Raw genomic sequence first — 17919 nt, forward strand, 5'->3', positions numbered from 1 at the left:
ACAGTTTCAGTTTTACTATTGCTTACTTCAGGATTCCAGTGGAAAGTTAATCATGAAATGAAATATAGAGGTAGATTTATTTCATGAGAAAATGTCCTGGTTTTTTAATAGGAGTGACTTGTTTACTTTTTTTTGCGTAAGAGGAAGTTGTTAACTGTCAGTTTTATGTTTTAGATCATTTTATATCAAGTTAATCACAAAAAATAGACACGGATTTTTGCTGCTGAAACCCAATTCAATACGTCAGACATCATAAAAAATGATGCAATGTATATGCTCGTCAACTTGGTATCTCTAAGATGCAGTGAAATAACGCAACATTTCATCAGTGTTACATCTCCCATAACATTTAAGAGGTTATTCATTTTTATTGCACAGCCACAGGCATTTTGCACCTGCAGGAATTTCTTCAGTTCTTCCCTCATCTGCTGCCCCAACATACATTAACTTGTTGAAGAAGAAAAGCTATAATCTTCTGGCAGTGATTCACCAAAAAACAATATTCCAAACAGCAGAGCGCCAACAGGAGTTAGATAATCTTCATAGTGAACTCCCAGTCAGTCTCACCAGCTGCATCTGCTTCACCCTTACATCTTTACACAGCGAGTAAAATTGGTCCATTCCATTATGTTTTACCCCAAATGTCACATAAATTGAGCACTACTTAAAATGACATTTCTCTCCACCAGCAGGCACTTTTACATATTCCAGACGGGTTTTGTAAACAGTTATTCAAGAGCATATGCCCTGTTACACTGCATCAAGTATTTCTTCCTTTTTTACTCTAAAGTAATAAAACAAATACTGTGTGTCTTAACATGAAACTGTGTTAAACAATGTGTAAATGTCCAAGTTTGTGTTTGAGTGGGACAGAGGACAGCATCCCAACCTGTCCATTCAAAGGTCCAAAGAGGCGTCGTTCTCTCCGTCCAGCTAAATTAAAGCTCTGTTACATGGGCAGTTTGGAAAAAGACCACTTGTAATTTTTAATAAATACATGTTTTCAGTTTTGAGTAATCACCGTTTTGTTTTTCTGTTTTGGTTTTGAAATTAAGAAAAACAAAACCCTTTACAAATTAGGCATGAACCACATTTTCATCTATGGGATGCTGATATTTGTGGAAAATAATGTAAAGAAAGCACATTGTGTCCACTATTGAGTAAAGATAATAATAATAAATTTATGTATTTTAGTCTCATTTTGTGTCGTGAAGATTTGTTGGCATTGAAAAACAAACAAACAAACAAACAAAAAAACTTAATTTGGTATTATTTCCATTTAAAAATGGTTATCATTTTAACGAAAACTATTATTTAAAATAACACGTTCTATAAAAAAATATACATTATCCAATTACTTAGTGTCACCTATATCTGTCCTTGTGTTTTTTGTAGTGTTTTCCTTCCTTAAATTTCAACCTTACCTGCTGACTTTTTTTTTTCTTTTTATCAAATGTTGCTGCTCCATCAAAAGTATTGTGGAGCAGGTTTGTGAAAAAAATCCCTTGATAAAGAAAGAAAAGAAAAAAAGAAAGAATTTGATTTCTTTAAGTGGAAACAACACTGCCGAGAGCCGTGAGAGTGCCCTGAAATAGTCGTGCTACAGGCGGTAAAACCACCATGACGCCAAAAACACACTTAAAACGCTTGGCACTGTGGAGGGGAATCGGTTGTGGGTTTATCGCTAAGAGTAACAGCTTTCATTACACATCTTTTTTCTTTTCTTTCTTAATATAAAGGACACTGATTTGGGTTACTTCAATTTTTTTCTCATCAAAAAAAAAAAAAAAAAACTGACTCCAGGTATCTTCCTTAAAATCGTCGCTTCCGCTGAAATTAAAATACATGCATACGCCTCAGTACTAATACAATTATGCGTTGGTTCTTTCAGGAATCATTTACTTGAGGCAGAGGGTGAGGAAGACTTCTCTTTGGTCCCTATTCTCATTTGCAAGCTCACACTGCTGGATGCAGGACAAGAAAAGAGATGTGGGGAGGGGAACGAAAGAGGGTGAGTAAGAGTAAGAAGAGAGGGTGGGGGGGGTCACCATTGAGTTGTCCACCCACACAATGCCCCACTCTGGTCACCTGCGTGGGTGTGGGCCAAGAGAAAAGGCGAGGATGTGCACGTACGCTCGTGCACGTAGGCACAAACCACTGCAGCAAAAACCGGCAGCTTTCTAACCCTAAATGTCAAAACATGGCAAAGCAGCGTAGAATAAAAGCATTTTTAATTAGCCAGAAACTTCCTCGAGCCCACATGAAGGGGTTTTGTCTGTTTCCTTAAAAGCACTTTTACAACAGATGAGAGTTCAGGCAGTTGGCTGTGGCATGATCTTTCTAAAAGATCCTTTTGTTTATCATAATAAGCATTGTTCCCCGCTGCCAGAGCAGCGTGGCACCAAAAGCAATGGCCTCATCTGTGCTTTATTGAGGAATCATGGTAAACTACTTGATATATAATTATGTGAGCCCAGCAGATTCGTCCTCACTGTTTCCTCCTACATGCCATCTGCCCTGTGTGTCCAGACTGTGGGTGACTGAAGTAGCTGAAGGAGTTATTGTGGAAGATTATAAGCAAACTTGTGATGTAACAGCCTCACCAACACGTTTGTTGTTCAAAGCAACACCGCAGCATCCACGGCCTCTGACAGAGTGAGCATCAGATGACGAATAGAGGAGAAGATACCGAGTTAAAAGACCCCCGTGACACCAGGAGGCGCCCAGAGGTGTTTCAGTCTGGCAGCGCTAACTCACGGCAGAGAGGGAGATCTCGGAAGATACACCGAGCCAGAGGAGGTGAGGAGAACAGAGGGGACTGGAGTGGTAGAAAGAGGAGTATTTTTAGGGTGCTATGTTATCTGCGGAGAGGAGGCTGCGCCGTATCACAGTCGGGTCACATTGCTGTGGGGGGAAACAGCACAGGAACTCCGCCGAGGCGGCAGATAAGAAGGAACAGAACAATGATTTTTTTTTTCCTCTCCGAGTCTCTCGTACGTACACTCATACATGTCCACAACGGCGCAGGCACACACAACAAAATATACTCCGCATCCAAAGACAAACGCATTGCAGCTTCGCTCTCAAATCCTCCTGAAGACACTTTAAAAACCCAGATCTGATGCACAGGTTTACATCAGAGAAGAGTCAAAGTCAGGTCAAATCACCTATAGCTGATCTCGACTTGTGAGTTGCTGTTTTGTAAAGTTCTCCTTCTGTTTCTTACCCAAACAAAGCATTGTGTACGCTCTTGATTTCATTTCATTGTTGTCCACTTCATTTCAGGTCGATTTCTTTTCATGGCTAAGCGCTTCCATGAATTATTAGTCAATCAAAATGTATTTACATGACAGTGCTTGTACATACGTATGCAACCAGTCATAAAAAATCATTTCGTACTCATGTAAATGTGGTTGTTTCATACAACAGATAGTTTAAGATATTTATTTTCTATCTACTGTAAGAAACAAGTAAAATATGCCAACAGGAGGTCACTTAGAGTTATTTTAATTTGCTCAAGAGTTATAATCTCATATAACTCATTATAGTAAACTGGCTCAAATGGGGGATCCGATAGAAATTCACTTGAAATAGACTGTAGGGAAAAAAAAGCTGTTTTCAAAAAACAATATAAATTAGACTACATATGATTTAAGAATTTTTATGGGTATATTGAGGGTAAATAAACTAATCTCAATTAAGGGTAATAGGAATTTATTATACTTAAGAGGGCATGTTTATGTGTCTTATTATATAAAACATGATTTTATTTTTTTATTTTATAACATATCCACATTCCTTTACAAAAGTGTTGAGAAAAAATTCTCAATAGTCAAATCAGGTACTAAATTTCCTTGAACGTAAAAAAAAATTATGCAAGCTTATTTAAACGCAATCTGTGATAGACGACGCCATTCCACCCTCAACAACCAACATAACAAATGCATTATTAACGGATGAGAAGAGATTGGGAAGATTTTTGTTTTGCTCCCGCAAAGCATCCGATTCTCTTGAACGCTTCAGCAGAACTAACTACGGTGACACAAATAGCCAAAAAAAAAAGGATAATTCTCCCTTACTGCAACCATGTCACTTCGAACCTACAGCCACGTCCCACCCAGCTGCGATGCCGCCCTACAGGCCCTCACCAGGAGCTGCCTGATGCGGCTGGCTAGTTGGTCCCTCGGCGAAGTTGGTGTTGCTCTCTTGACTAATTGGGCTTTTGTGATAGGGGGGAGAATGAAATGTGAAAACCGTGTTGTGGCGGAGGAGGTGGTGAGGAGTGGCAGATCAAAGCTGAGAGATGTTTCTTTTTTGCCTTCCCAAAGTGCCAGATGCTCCTCCTCAGTTCAGTTTTTTGCCCTTCACGGGACTTAAGTACAATGACTGAAACTGCAAAAGAAACAAAATGGCAAACGGGAGCAATTGGCCAGCAAAGTCTGAGAGCTCCGAAGGGAACCCAAACCATATCTTGACTCCGGGGACTGACAGACAAACCTGACAACGTTGTTGAATTTCTCCACAGCACTGTTTATCCTTCTCGGTCTGCCTCTCCTCCATTGTAGTGCTCCCTAAGATGTAAATGCCAGCAGAACAGATGGATAGAGAGAACATCTCATCACTCTGACACCATGTTTATGCAATCGCACGCAAACACAGCACACAAACACTCCCCGCGTGCACAGACACACACACACACACGCACACACACACACACACAAATACTGTACGCTCCCAAAGCAAGGTGCTGATGGAGATTTCTCCAGTCATCAAAGCTGAGACACGTACAGGCGCACACACGGTCTGAGGAGGGATGTTTTTGATGTAACCTTCCCTCTGCCTCCTCCTTTGTGCATTCTCAACACGGATGCGCGTTCAATCCAATGCACACATGAACTGAGTAATTTGCCAGGCTAGCAGCTGCTACGGAGGGAACTGGGTACCCAACAGAACGCCTCTGACATGCTAATGACGCTTTGTCGACCCGACGAGTTCGACCGCGCAAACTTCCACAGCGCACGTTGAGAAACTCTATTATCTGCGATACATCCAGGAGAATACCAGTCTGGCTGTATGAATATTAAACAGTTTAAGCTCTCTGTTTAGGACTGCAAGCCAAATGAAACCCTTGCTCACTCCAGGAATATCTCATGGAGCCTTTGAGGGATCATCCTTTTCTTTTTTCCAGCACCCCACTCCACGCCACCCCTAACCATCCTCCCACCCAATCAAATCCTCACTGGCAACGTGCTGCTCCTCATCTCTCCTTCCTTGCTTCTATTGTTCTCCTCTCTCAGACGCCCACACACCTACCGTCCCTCGGGCTTTTCTCTTTACACTCTCACTCACACGCACAAATTTACATTTGTCTACTTTGTTTTTTTTAACTTTCGGGGAATTTTTCGCGGTCCTTTTCCACTCACCTCACCTTCAACGAGCGCAAAACGAATTGGTGCAAATGGTAACGCAGTCTATATGTAGAGATTTTTCTTTCAATACAGATGTGTGGGCAGCAGCCATCTGGGGACCCTAAAATGGAACAAAAAGTCAGTGCAAGATGTGTGTTTGTGTGGCACAGGACTAAGGGCCAAACTTAAGGGTCCAAGAAACCACCACCCGCCCCCTCCTGAGAGGTGGGAATCTCAAGGGAGAGTGGGAAAAACATCCCCGAGTATCATCAATCAAAACTTTGGTTGACATAAATGACCAGAAACAAATGGCGCGTTCTCCATCCATGTCATCGTGTCACCATGTCCCACCCACCTGCGCCCGCGGCCCCATAGGCCCTCGTCGGACGCCGCCTGACGCCATTGGCTGTTCGGTCCCCGAGCAAAGTCGCCGTTCCTCTTTTGGCTAATTGGGCTTTTGTGATTGCGCAGTCTATCGTGGCATGGAAGGAGAATGAATCGTGAAAATGGTATTATGGTCGTTGGGGGGAGTAGATTGGCAGATCGAAGCGGGGAGGTGGTTTTTTTTTTGCCGTCCCAAAGTGCCAGATGCTCTTCCTGGGACCATTATGGTGCCTTACAGGGGCCTGAGATGGTTTCAGCGTAGCAACTGTGAAGACAAAAACACAAGATGGAGACCAACAGGGATCGACACACAGAAACTCTCGGCGTGTACACACTTGGGCTCACAAATACACTTGCTTGCTCACACTACTCCCCACAAAATAGGGCAGCAACTATGTAGTGCTGTGCGCTGGTGATTTTCAACAGAGATTATAAAAAAAAAACTAACATTTGTAGACGTTCAGCAAGTCTCTGTTTCGAAGGAGAGTGTAGGAGGCCGCGTCATGTGCCTCGTCTTTGTTTGTCCCCTCATGCTTTTACACACAACTCTTGCCCAGCGTATGTTTGCTTCTATTAAAGAAGTTGTCAAGTGGTGATTTTTTTTCCCAATAAATAAATATGTCTGGGTAATGAAGATACAACCTGACAATGAAGTAATGATTAATTTTTCTTTGTGTGTCTTGTAAATTAAAACATTTTTGAAAGGGACACCACATAAAAATGATCCAGTTTATAAATACTATGTTAGCTTTTGTATTCAAAATTACAGGAGACGATAATCACGCTGATCAACTAATATTAGTATACTCAATAGTGAAGGGATTTAATCACTTCTGATTGACATCAACGACATTTCTAAAGCTTTCCAAATCTCCCTTGAGTTACTATGTGTTCATCTGACCAGCCTGAGCCACAGTTTGACTCTTATGTCCAGCAAGCCATGCTGGTCACTGCTGCAGTTGTTCAAACTTAAGCAAACGGTAATGAGTATAATGTCTTCAGAACTTCAATAGATGATGTTCCTGTTTGTATTTTTCCATTACTTCGAAATGCATATTCACTCAAAAACTGAGTCAGTTTCATTTTCAGCTGGGGTCACACTAAATAGTTTCATGATTTGCCAGCACAAAGGCAATGCACGGACTTTAGCTTACCCCAACAACTTGAAGACTGCATAGAGAAGGTATTTCCTTCTTATCTCCTCCCTTTGGTGTCGACTGGAAGAGTAATGTTATAGGATGCAGTGGAGATGCATGCATGCTGGGGCTAAGTGATGGGATTATTAGTCTGCCTGGTGATCATTTGGCAGAGGAAGCCAAACTGATGTTGTAATGCATCGGTTTTGCAGGAAACGCCATTGAGACTTCATCATCACCAAACCATGGACATTTTTATAAGATTTGTCTGCATCCATCTAGCTCCTGCTACTCCCTCTCTGTACAAAAGTTCTGTACAATAATATATAAAATGCCAAATTCCTTTTATATGCAGATGACACTGCAAAAAATTTGCTTACCTCCAACTCTAATTGAAACCTAGTTACTTGCAGAATTAGTTGTGGTTACTTTGTTGTTTTTTTTTAGGATTTTTTATTTTATTTTAACTTGTTTTCCTCCTACTACTTTGTGAGTCTCACATAAAGAAATGTATTTTGATATCAATAAGATGTTTACCTGGACAACTGAAGAGTAAATTAACAATGAAATTTGACCTTTCCACTTTTCCCTGCCCCAATTGCCATGCGTTGCTCTCCGGTGTACTTGATTCACTTTTCTGCATGCTGTACATAACAAATACCTTTAAGGGTATACCTGTAATTGTAAAAAAAAAAATGTAAATGAACAAACTAAACACTCAAAATTACTAATCAGCTGTTTTAAACCTCATCTCCTTTCATTTGCTCTTTGTTTTTGGGAAGATTGTACTTATTTTAATTAAATAACAAATCACAACGTTACAAAGCAAATAGAAAACCTAAGAATGGCACATTCTACGTATGCCTCTTTTTGAAGACGAATGAAGACAGACAGATTTAAAAAATAATAGCTTAACAGGGGGGGGAATGGTTCTGAAGTGGTAAAGTGAGTTTGTCTAGTTTTACAGAAAAGCTAGCGTAAGAGCTTTAAAGAAATGAGTCAGCTTATTTTATTTCCTTTATTACGCCCATATGGAATTTAAAATATTAGCAGCTGACAGATGTCTCCTTATCCTCATGTCATTACCACACTACCTACAAAGCCCCCGATAAGCTCACAGAGGTCCCCATCCGTCAACAGGTGGCGCTGTAGTCACACTCTGCAGCATCGTGTTGTCTGCTCATGCGGACAAAGAGCCTCCGATAATTCCAGCCATATTCATGCAGCCCAACCAGTTGTGGGGAACTTGTGAAGCATTCATGTTTTTTGAAATTATGCAGCACAGTGCGGTTTTTTTCCCTTTTTTTTTTTGTTTTACAGTGTAGCTCTTGTAACGTTTACCTCCGGCCTCCTTTAGATTACATCTATATTGTTTTAGTCCGACGCTTGGTTGCTTCATGTCCCCTTAGATAAGAGGATATTACAGATGAAGCAGGTGACGCTTGCTGGGGGTTTTTCTATAATTTAAAGTTTTTTTCTTTATTTCATATATGCTATTTCATTACGTTTCATAAATTTCGAAAGCTACCGATCATCTTCTGTCACGCAGACTCCCAATAAACCTAATTTATTTTATCAGCAACTTTCTCCCTAAGATGTGCTTATAAGGCACTAACAAATAATATTTCAGTGACTGACGCTAATATGAGCCTCGGCGCTGTTTTGCATTAACTTCATGTCATTTACCATCAAGGGAAGCTTCTGAGTGGGAGACCGCCCCTGAATCCGCCGCCGCCGTCGCCGCTCCTGCTGCCTGCATCCATCCCCAACTCGCTTTCACACTTGGTTTCATTCACACGGAGTTTTCCCACCGGGATGGAGCCGCTTCAGCCAGCGCGCACAGCCCACGGAGAGCTCGCAGGCTTCCGCACGGCACACATGGCTGGGAATCTGTTGCGGACACTTTTATCATCCGTCTGGATAATAACGCTGGTTTCTTGCGCCAGGACGAGGATCTATCTCCCTAATGAAGGTGAGTGTGCGTGCCGGGGTTACACCGCTGGAAGAGGCGCTGCGTGCGCTCAGGGCGCATCCGAGGACTGCGAGAGAGGAGGGCTGAGCTGCGCGGATCATGAACTGTTAGGGAAAAAGTTAAATGCTTATCACCTTATAATTTTTGTAATGATTTTATGGTTGATTTCCCCATATGAGCTGCATAATTTTGCGAGTGTGCTCTGTAAAGAGCACACCCTTTTGTTAAGGATTGGGGTGACCAAAAAAAAAAAAAAACGGCCATTATAGCTTTTACTGCATGTTATTTTAAAACCTTTGAAGTTAAATTCATATATTCCACGCTTCGATAATCTCTTTGGGTTAAGACAGAACTGCAACTTACAAACTAAAATAAAGTAACACAAACAAATGTACTTTTGTTTTCAAGCGGCAAATGAGCAATGGCCAACTCTATTGTCCATCTATTGAATGACTGATTAATTGAACGAGTGATTGACTGATTGATTTTCATTAATGTGCTTTCCCTTTTTGTCCTTCACAGTGCCCCTTTTTAAATGCATGCCACTCATTTCTGGCCCCGCCTTCAAATGATACAGTTTTTACATATTCATCGCAAAATCTTATGAGAATTACAGTAGTTTTCAAATCGTGGCTGGCGCACAGTGGCTAAAGTAAAGCGTGTTTTATTGCATCAAATTTGCAGAAATCCGGCACATGCTTGAAAACATGAATTTGCACACTAGCAGGCTGTTTAAACGAAGGATTTTTTTTCTCCTTTTATTTCAAGTTGTGCTGCAGCAACATGGGAAATGGTAGTCTAGAGGATTAAAAGTTGTCTCCATCTTATAAAACTTTCTGTATTTTGGCAGCAAGCGTAGACCAGTATCAGCAACAATGTACACCAAGGATATCATGCTGTTTCTGCTCACTTTTTTATGAAATGCCCGAAAATGTAAATAAAGTACATTTAGAGAATGCTACAGCTTAGCATCATGGAGTGCAAACCCTACGCCTGTTTATGGGCACTGCCTGTCAGCTGGCTGAAAGGAGGCCTCTACACTTTTCCCCCAATTGGAAGGAAGACTTAATCTGCTTTTTGGAGAAAAGAAATATCTAATAAAAGCCAAGAGTGTTGATGAAATGGACTAGCCAACGTTTAGTATCATTTGTTCGGGTTAAAAAAAGATATAAATTGGTCAAAGTAAAAATAAAAATAAAAAAGAAAGAAAAGAGAATATCCATAGATGCCCAGTGTTTGGAACTTATTATTCCAAACACTGGAATAATAAGTTCCAGTGTTTGGAACTTAAATATTAGCATGGATTTGTGGGAACAAATCCATGCTAATATACCACTTGTATACATAGTATTATTCTATATATTTTACACTTTTCAACAGGGTTATTGTGTAAACGTGATAAAGTTGATGAAAGTGTAGTATTCATCATGCTATGAGAATCTCAAAGAGGCCCTTGCTTATTTTACAGTTGTCACAAACTCCAGCCAACACACACTGTAGCCAGAAAAGGGTTTTCTAACTTATCCAGCTTAAGTTTCATGGCTTAATAACGTTGTTGTGAAGCATTGTACGCTGTTTGTTCTTAAACTATTTGCATGCATGTGTGTGTGTGTGTGTGTGTATCTGCGATTCCAGTGACCCTGCTGGATACCAGGACAGTGCCAGGAGAACTGAAATGGGCAGCCAATCCTGCTGAGGGAGGGGTGAGTGGGAGACTTTTTCTCTCTCTCTCTCTCTCTCTCTTTACAGATACACTGTTTACAACCTGCTCTCTCCTCTGAAAACACAATCTCTATCTTAAGCACATGCACATTCACACACACTTGTGCACACTTGGTCTGGAAAGCTGTAAATAATCTTCCCACAGATTTTGCAATGTGCTGTTGTTCACCAAGACTAAGTGCTAATATGAGATTGCTGGCGTTTAATTTGGCACAGTCAAAGGCACAAACCAGCTTGATGGTGGGTGTCGATTTTTTTAGGGATTTGTACTACCAAGCAATTGCCAGAATATATCCTAGAAATATCTGTTTTATATTTTAACTTACCAGCTTTTTTTTTTTGTACTTTTTGTTGTCACCGTGATCTAAAACTGTAACATAAAAGTTATTGGTGAACTTGACTTCTATTTCTTCGGGGTTACCGTGCTCTTATTCTATCGCGTGCAGCTTGATTGACAGGGTCCTGCTCTTCACGTACTGAGCTTTAGATTAGAGGCACCCCCCATCATCCCCATCTTTCAGAAACACACACACGCACACACAGATAGAAAAACTCAGCCTCTTTATGGTTGGGACAAAGAGACTCTTCCCTCTGACAGCTGTGATCTCCGTCTGCCTTAAAAGAGGTCACACCAAAAAGGTTTCCATGTCTGCTTTAACACAGCTGGAAGCAGCGTACAGTTAAAACAATAGCAGACTGGTATTTCTGGACAATGAAACTCAGATAAGGAGTATGAGTCACTGCGTCGCGATAAAACTTAGCTGTCAGAAACGATGCTTGCCCAGTGTGTTTTCAGTATTTTAACTGCCCTGGAACTGAAAAATGATGAAAGAATTAAGTTTTATTACAAACTGAAGGTCAGAGTCTGTCACATGTTTGCTGCACTGCGGGTTCTTTTTGCACATCTACTAAAATTTACATCACTAGTAATTTATCAGCGTTTCTGCTGTAACCCTGCACGCGCCACTGATGACATATTGATCAGGTTAAGAAAACTCTTCGCACACTCACCCTATGATACGCGCACGGCAACACACACGCGCACACTCTATCACTCACACAGTTCGCCCTCTCTTTTTCTTTCTCCGGACACGGTAAATTTAGCGTGTATACAGCTCTCACTGGTACGGAGAGAGCAAGATTATTATTCAGTGGCAATAAAAAGCCAATTTGGAGCTGGGAGGCTCAGCGGTCATTTGGAGGGTCACAGTACAAGGCAAATAATCGGCCCTATTGAGATGGATGGCGCGGCGAAGGTTGAGCCCGCCTCGCTTGTATGGAAATGTGCCTGCAGAAAGCCTTGGACTCTCAACAGATCGGAACCGCTGGCCGCTGCAGAATATTGATGCCGGAGTGAATGTTGGATGGCGAAGCTTTAAATCACTGCTGTGAATTAGAGGACGCAGCATTGGAAATGGTTTTGGACCCAGTCTGTAGCCTTCATTGGGACAAAGAGGTCCCGATGAAGTGACCGCTTTCAGTTTATGAGGGCAGATTATGTAAAAAAAAAAAAAAAACCCGCCACCAAACATTGAGTCATTTTCTGAAAAACAATGGCTGTCTAAATGGCTTCCTGACAAAATTACAAAATTAGCTGCAGCTGGCAGCAGGGGTTCTTCTCTGTTGCTCCATACAGTGTAGCCACTGAGAATGATCACACTGAACAAACATCTGCTTATTAAAAGTTTGTCTTGTTAGCCAGCGTGTTAGTGTTTGCATGGGTAAAGTCTAGCAGTTCCCTGCAAAGCAAGGAAGCAGCTAAAAGATGTATGGCATCTCCATTTACTCAGTGAGCTGTAATTATACACAATTTTTTTTTATTCCTAAAAAAATATAAAACTTTCATTTCTCCCCTGGAGTAACAGAATTGCGTGTGTGTGCGTGCGTGTGTGTGTGTGTGTGTGTGTGTGTGTTTGAAGTGGGAGGAAGTGAGCATTATGGATGAGAAGAACATCCCCATCAGGACGTACCAGGTGTGTAATGTTCTGGAGCCCAGTCAGAACAACTGGCTGAGAACAGACTGGATCCCCCGGTCCGGTGCTCAGCGGGTTTACGTCGAAGTCAAGTTTACTTTGAGAGACTGCAACAGCCTTCCAGGAGTCACCGGCACCTGCAAGGTAAAGAACGTTCTGCATGATGTGGAAGCAGAGGGGAGCTGCAGGACTGTAGGCATTTTTAATTAAGATTTAACTCCATTTCTCATGCTAGCTGTCACCACGAGCACAGACTTTCCCTAAAATAACTTTCTTATACATACAAATCCTTAATTTTTTATTTGTTTTAACTTAAACAAAAGCTTGAATGCGTTTTATCTATATAATTTTATGTGCTAGACCAACAAAAGGCAATTCATAGTTGCGAAGTGCATGGAAAGAAAAAGATGTATGATTTTTGAAGATGGAGTATAGGGGACATAAGGAAACCTGGTAGGATGGGATCATAATGTAACTTTTGGGGCTCCATCCAAAATGGCATTTATGGAGGAAATCTAACACCCTGAAAACACCTCGTCCACCGTTAAACAAGAATGTCACAGCCTCACATTGTGGAAAGGGTTTTTTCAGTCAGGACAAGTAAGCTGGTCAAAGTTGATGGAAAGATGAATGGAACAAAAATATCGGAAAATCCTGAGTACATAACTGGTAGAGGCTGAGAAAGATTTGAGACATCACTTTCCAGCTGGGAAACAATATTAACAAGTCCTAATGTGCTAAAATGACCCAGTCAAACCTTTTGGTCACAATGTGGCAAATTTTTAAAATGCATGTATGTGCTACTGCAAGGCATTGCATTATTTGCTGATTAGCTTAGCCCAAACCTGAATTTGACCTATCCTCTTTTGTGCCAAAATAGAACTATATTGGAGTTATTCTCAGCCACTGCTTTTTCCTAAACCCGTTTCTTATCTTGCAGGAAACGTTCAATCTGTACTACCACGAGTCAAACGAAGACAGAGAGAGCTACATCAAGGAGAGCAGCTTCATTAAGGTGGACACGGTGGCAGCAGACGAGAGTTTCACCCAGGTAGCACCAAACAACTGAGTCAGGCTTTCAGTTGTTTATCCACCCACCTCCTCTCACTTTAATTTGCCGCCATGCGGAAAATAAAACCTTCTGGCACTTAGCTGTAATTTTCTGACATGGTTTACAAGCGCTTCGATCTTGGATGTCTGTTTTTCTGTCCTCTAAAAATTGGCAGCGTGCTTTTGCTTGGCCGCTCCTAAAAAAAAAAAAGTCTGCTGATTTAAGTGTTGCAAGCATTAAAGGTTACTTTTACCTGCGAAATCGATGAAAGTTCACTTGAACCTGAGCCAAGTGCCGAAAATGGAAACATCGGCAAACGGTTCAGCTGAAACTCTCACGTTCGGGTTGAACAAGTGAACCGGACTGAGATGCTTTACTGCGCGTTGCATTAAGATTATTCCGTCCTCTTCACTGCCAGGTGGACGTCGGGGACCGCATCATGAAGTTGAACACAGAAATTCGAGATGTAAAGGTCACGACGAGGAAGGGCTTCTACCTGGCCTTTCAGGACGTGGGCGCCTGCATCGCTTTGGTTTCCGTCCGGGTTTTCTACAAAACCTGCCCGCTCACTGTCCGGAACTTGGCGACCTTTCCCGACACGGTCACCGGCGCTGACACGTCTTCCCTGGTCGAGGTCAGGGGGTCGTGCGTCAACCAGTCAGAGGAGCGAGAGGAGCCGAAAATGTACTGCGGAGCAGATGGAGAGTGGTTGGTTCCTATCGGTGGATGTCTCTGCAAACCGGGCTACGAAGAGCAGGGCGGCGCATGTAAAGGTAGGCAACTGCTGCTGGATGCAATGATTGCTTCTAGGTAGCTTCTTTTGACTGAATGCCTGTCAACTATAGGCATTAGATTATTTTTATGCCAGCATTTGGAATTCACACAACAGCGTCAATGACAACTTTTATCACTCAGTCCATTAGGATACAGAAAGGAGATGGAAAAGATTGGGATTTATCAATTAATCACTGCACATTTCAAACGAATTTAAAAAATACATTTAGTAACTGTTGTGACCGTTATAGGTCTTGCTCACACAGTATTGGTGCTGTGTAATCTCATACTTAAAACACCAATATAAAGCCAAAAGTTGCTGTGATTCTTGGGACTTTTCTTAACTCAAAAAATTATAAGGAACAGATTATCTCATTCTTTTTTTAAAAAAAAGACAATAATCGTTACTCATTTGAAAGAGATAAAGTTGTCATTTACAAACAAAATGAACAGTGTGTGTGTGTGATTTTGCATGTTTTGTGATTCAAATGTTCAAAATACTACTTCTGTTACTGTAGATGAACAAAAAGCACGATGCTGAATTAGAATTTCCAAGTTATTGAGTAAAATTAGTGAGTACAGTTGTTCAGTAGCAGGGTTGCACTCCAGCTAGCATTTGTTTTTGTAAGGCTCTAACTGTATGCAGTGATAGGTATATTGCTTAAAATATTGGGCTGAACTTTAGAATCATTTTGTGCTTTAATCTCACCCCCCAGAAATACCACAAAACACAGCGATAAACCGTAAAGACCCCCCCCCTCCCTTCCCCCCCATCACCTGTGATTATATAGGGCTCCTGTGCCAAGTATAAAGTTGTTAAACAGCCATGATAATTTTTTTTCTTTCGTCTGTTTGAAAGCCATAAAATCTGCTTTGCAGCATCTTTGCTTTAAACTAATTAATGCAGTACGTTGACAGAGTTTGCACTGGTGCTTACTTGGCAAAGTCGCGGCGATGAGATCCTTCCGCAGTCGGACTGTGCCCAGTCAAGAAATAATGTGTGACTCGCAGTTCGGTTGCAGAACAAATTCATCAAATGAGTCGGAACTTGTTAGCATGTTCCTCTCAGAGCTCCTCCCCATGTAGCCCGCTGTTAAGCTTTCACTTTGGAAGCTCTTTGGTGTGAGTGTGAGCTTAAGTTTGGACGTTTGACCGTCTGGCCAGCGACATTGGTTCACGTTCTTGTGGAACGGTTTATCTGAAGCGTTTTGACGGTGCAGATGTTTAAACCTGCGCGCTTTTTGTCTCAACGTGAGGCGCGCGGAGACAACAGACAGAGTGGAGACGCCTTTTTTTCTTTTTTCTTTTTTTTTACGACAAGATTTGACTCCCGCTATTCAGTCCCACATATGGAGCAGACATGCAACACGTCATCTCAGACACATACATACGCAGATGGACCGGGACCAACAGAGTGAAAGGGGGAGAACAACTTGCTGATCTACACCCATGGCTTTATTTATGATGCCCATCCTGGCGGGCTAATTGTATAACAAACAGAACCATAACTCAAGAGAGAACAGAGGAGACGCTTGGAGCGGGACGCCACTCTGTGCCAGTTGGCAATAAAAAGAGAGGCGGAAAAAAGTTGCCATTTCATTCTATGCAGTGAGAACAACGCCGCCAGACCTCTCTCTATGTGAGACAAACGCTCTCTGAAACCTCCATCCTGCCTGCCCCCCCGTTTGGAGGAGGAGGGCCGCGGGGTCGTCCTTGAGGTCTGAAATATGTTCCGAGATTTAGGAGATCCCGCTTGACTCCGCTGAACGTCCAGCAGATGTGAAGTGCCATCTATCTATCTGCAGCTCCCTTCTGCGTCTCACCGCCTGTCAGGTTGTTGGCTTGGAGCAGCTGCGTCAGGGGAAATCCATCAAAGTCCGGATGAATTCGCAGCGCTGATCCGGAGAATCTCTTGTCTCAGCAGCCGGAGATAGAGACCTGAACGTTTCTAATTGTTTCCGTTAACAATCTGTGGAAAAACGGCGGAAAGGGGAAGGGGAAGGCAGATTTGGATGGAGGAATAATTAATTGATAGAGAACGGTCTTAGTCTTCTCATGTCACCGAGGTTATGAAGTTCGAGAATATTCTTCCCATAGACATGTTAAGCCACTCAGCTCTACTTTATGAATCATTCAAGCATAAGGTAGCTCAAGAGTTGAACCAGGCTCTTACTCTGGATCGTTTGGCTCTTTTACTACTAGTGATGATAGTATTTTACTCCAATATTGTAAGTGGAAGCTATTAAAACTACCAGCGATCACAGAATTGAACAGACAGAAAATGTTATTTTAGCACAACAAGGGAATTGCCAAAAACCTGTTCGCTGAAAACTTGGCACACGTTAGTTGATCAAATGATGATGATGCATCTCTCTGGTTTTCTGTCACGGTGTCTATTCTCGATTTCTTCTCTGTTTATCAAGGATTTCCCTTCTGCATTATGTTCATAACGTTCATTCACCTTGTTTTAGGTGTGGCACTTTCTCTTTTGTTATCCCCTTTCAATAAAACATTGCATCATAACAAGATATCCCAGTTTTGTTGTTAACAACCAAACGGTAATGTGTTTTTTGCTTTTTGTTTTTTTCACTGCAGAGTATAGAAAACAAAAGCTTTTATACCTTTCTGTCTAATAAATAGGCTGGTAAATGTAAATGTGGTCAAAGAAACAAAACTAAACTAAAACTTACTGACAGAGAAGGCAAAGTCCACACTCAAAAATAAAAAGACAGACCACTAGGAGGACTGGAAGACCTATTAAGACCTGTGGAATAGACAGTCAGAAGGTCTTATCTAATAGATGCAAACTGCAAAAGTAAATTATAGGTTGACGCAAGACCATTTCAAATCACTGTGTATTTAAAGAGGGTGTTATGTAAAATCAATATATAATGTTATTCCCTCATCCCAAACATACCTGGATGGTTATTGTTCTGTTGTGGATGAAGTTCTTGAATCTCTCATGGCAGTCATGTGGTGGATTCAGTTCTCTACCGCAGAAACCCGGCACTCCTCCTCCTCCAGCTTCTCCCCTTCCTGCCACTCTGCTCCTCCAGACTAGTGGCAGCAGCAATTGGCAAACACCTGTTGGAACTACTATTATCAGTGTATTTGTCCCCATTGCCCCCCCAAGTTTATCATACAAAATACTTCTCAGTCCTACACTCTCAGTCCCCACGGTTGTAAATGAGAAGATGAAGGAAGATAATGTCGTGATGAAGAGCTGCAGGGGGGAGTGTCTGAGAGATTACACATTAAGTTGTTTTCCAACCACAAACTTAACCCACATTATGAGCAATCGTCCAGCAGGGAGGTTAGCCCCTCTTCTTGCAGTCTTTTGCAACTAAACCTGGATTTCTTCAAGCATGTTTGGGTTAGGTTCATTTAGCTCCATTAGACGTCCAACTTACACAACTTACACTTTGCTATCTCTGCTGAAGATAATCTTCCCTATACAGCATGATGCTACCACCACCATTCTTGGTGTTTTTTTTTGTTT

At 41.7% G+C, this 17919-nt stretch overlaps 1 protein-coding gene across 3 annotated transcripts in view; it reads left to right on the forward strand.

The window, feature by feature from the left end:
* The first annotated feature begins 2734 nt into the window (after positions 1–2734).
* LOC103479267 (ephrin type-A receptor 4-A-like) overlaps positions 2735–17919 on the forward strand; it is a 37245-nt gene continuing 22060 nt past the window's right edge. The window contains exons 1-6 of one of the 3 annotated variants that reach the window (XM_017310144.2): positions 2735–2799; positions 8622–8900; positions 10536–10603; positions 12542–12739; positions 13536–13646; positions 14065–14419. In XM_017310144.2, the coding sequence (XP_017165633.2) occupies positions 8744–8900; positions 10536–10603; positions 12542–12739; positions 13536–13646; positions 14065–14419 (889 nt within the window). In that variant the 5' untranslated portion in view covers positions 2735–2799; positions 8622–8743. Of the gene's footprint in view, positions 2800–8146; positions 8901–10535; positions 10604–12541; positions 12740–13535; positions 13647–14064; positions 14420–17919 lie in introns of those variants that run through there. The other 2 variants (XM_008433618.3, XM_081598768.1) reach the window with 2 other exon arrangements.

This window comes from Poecilia reticulata, chromosome 17 (genome assembly GCF_904066995.2).
Source record: "Poecilia reticulata chromosome 17, P_reticulata-male-v2, whole genome shotgun sequence".
Classification (NCBI taxonomy): Eukaryota; Metazoa; Chordata; class Actinopteri; order Cyprinodontiformes; family Poeciliidae; genus Poecilia; species Poecilia reticulata.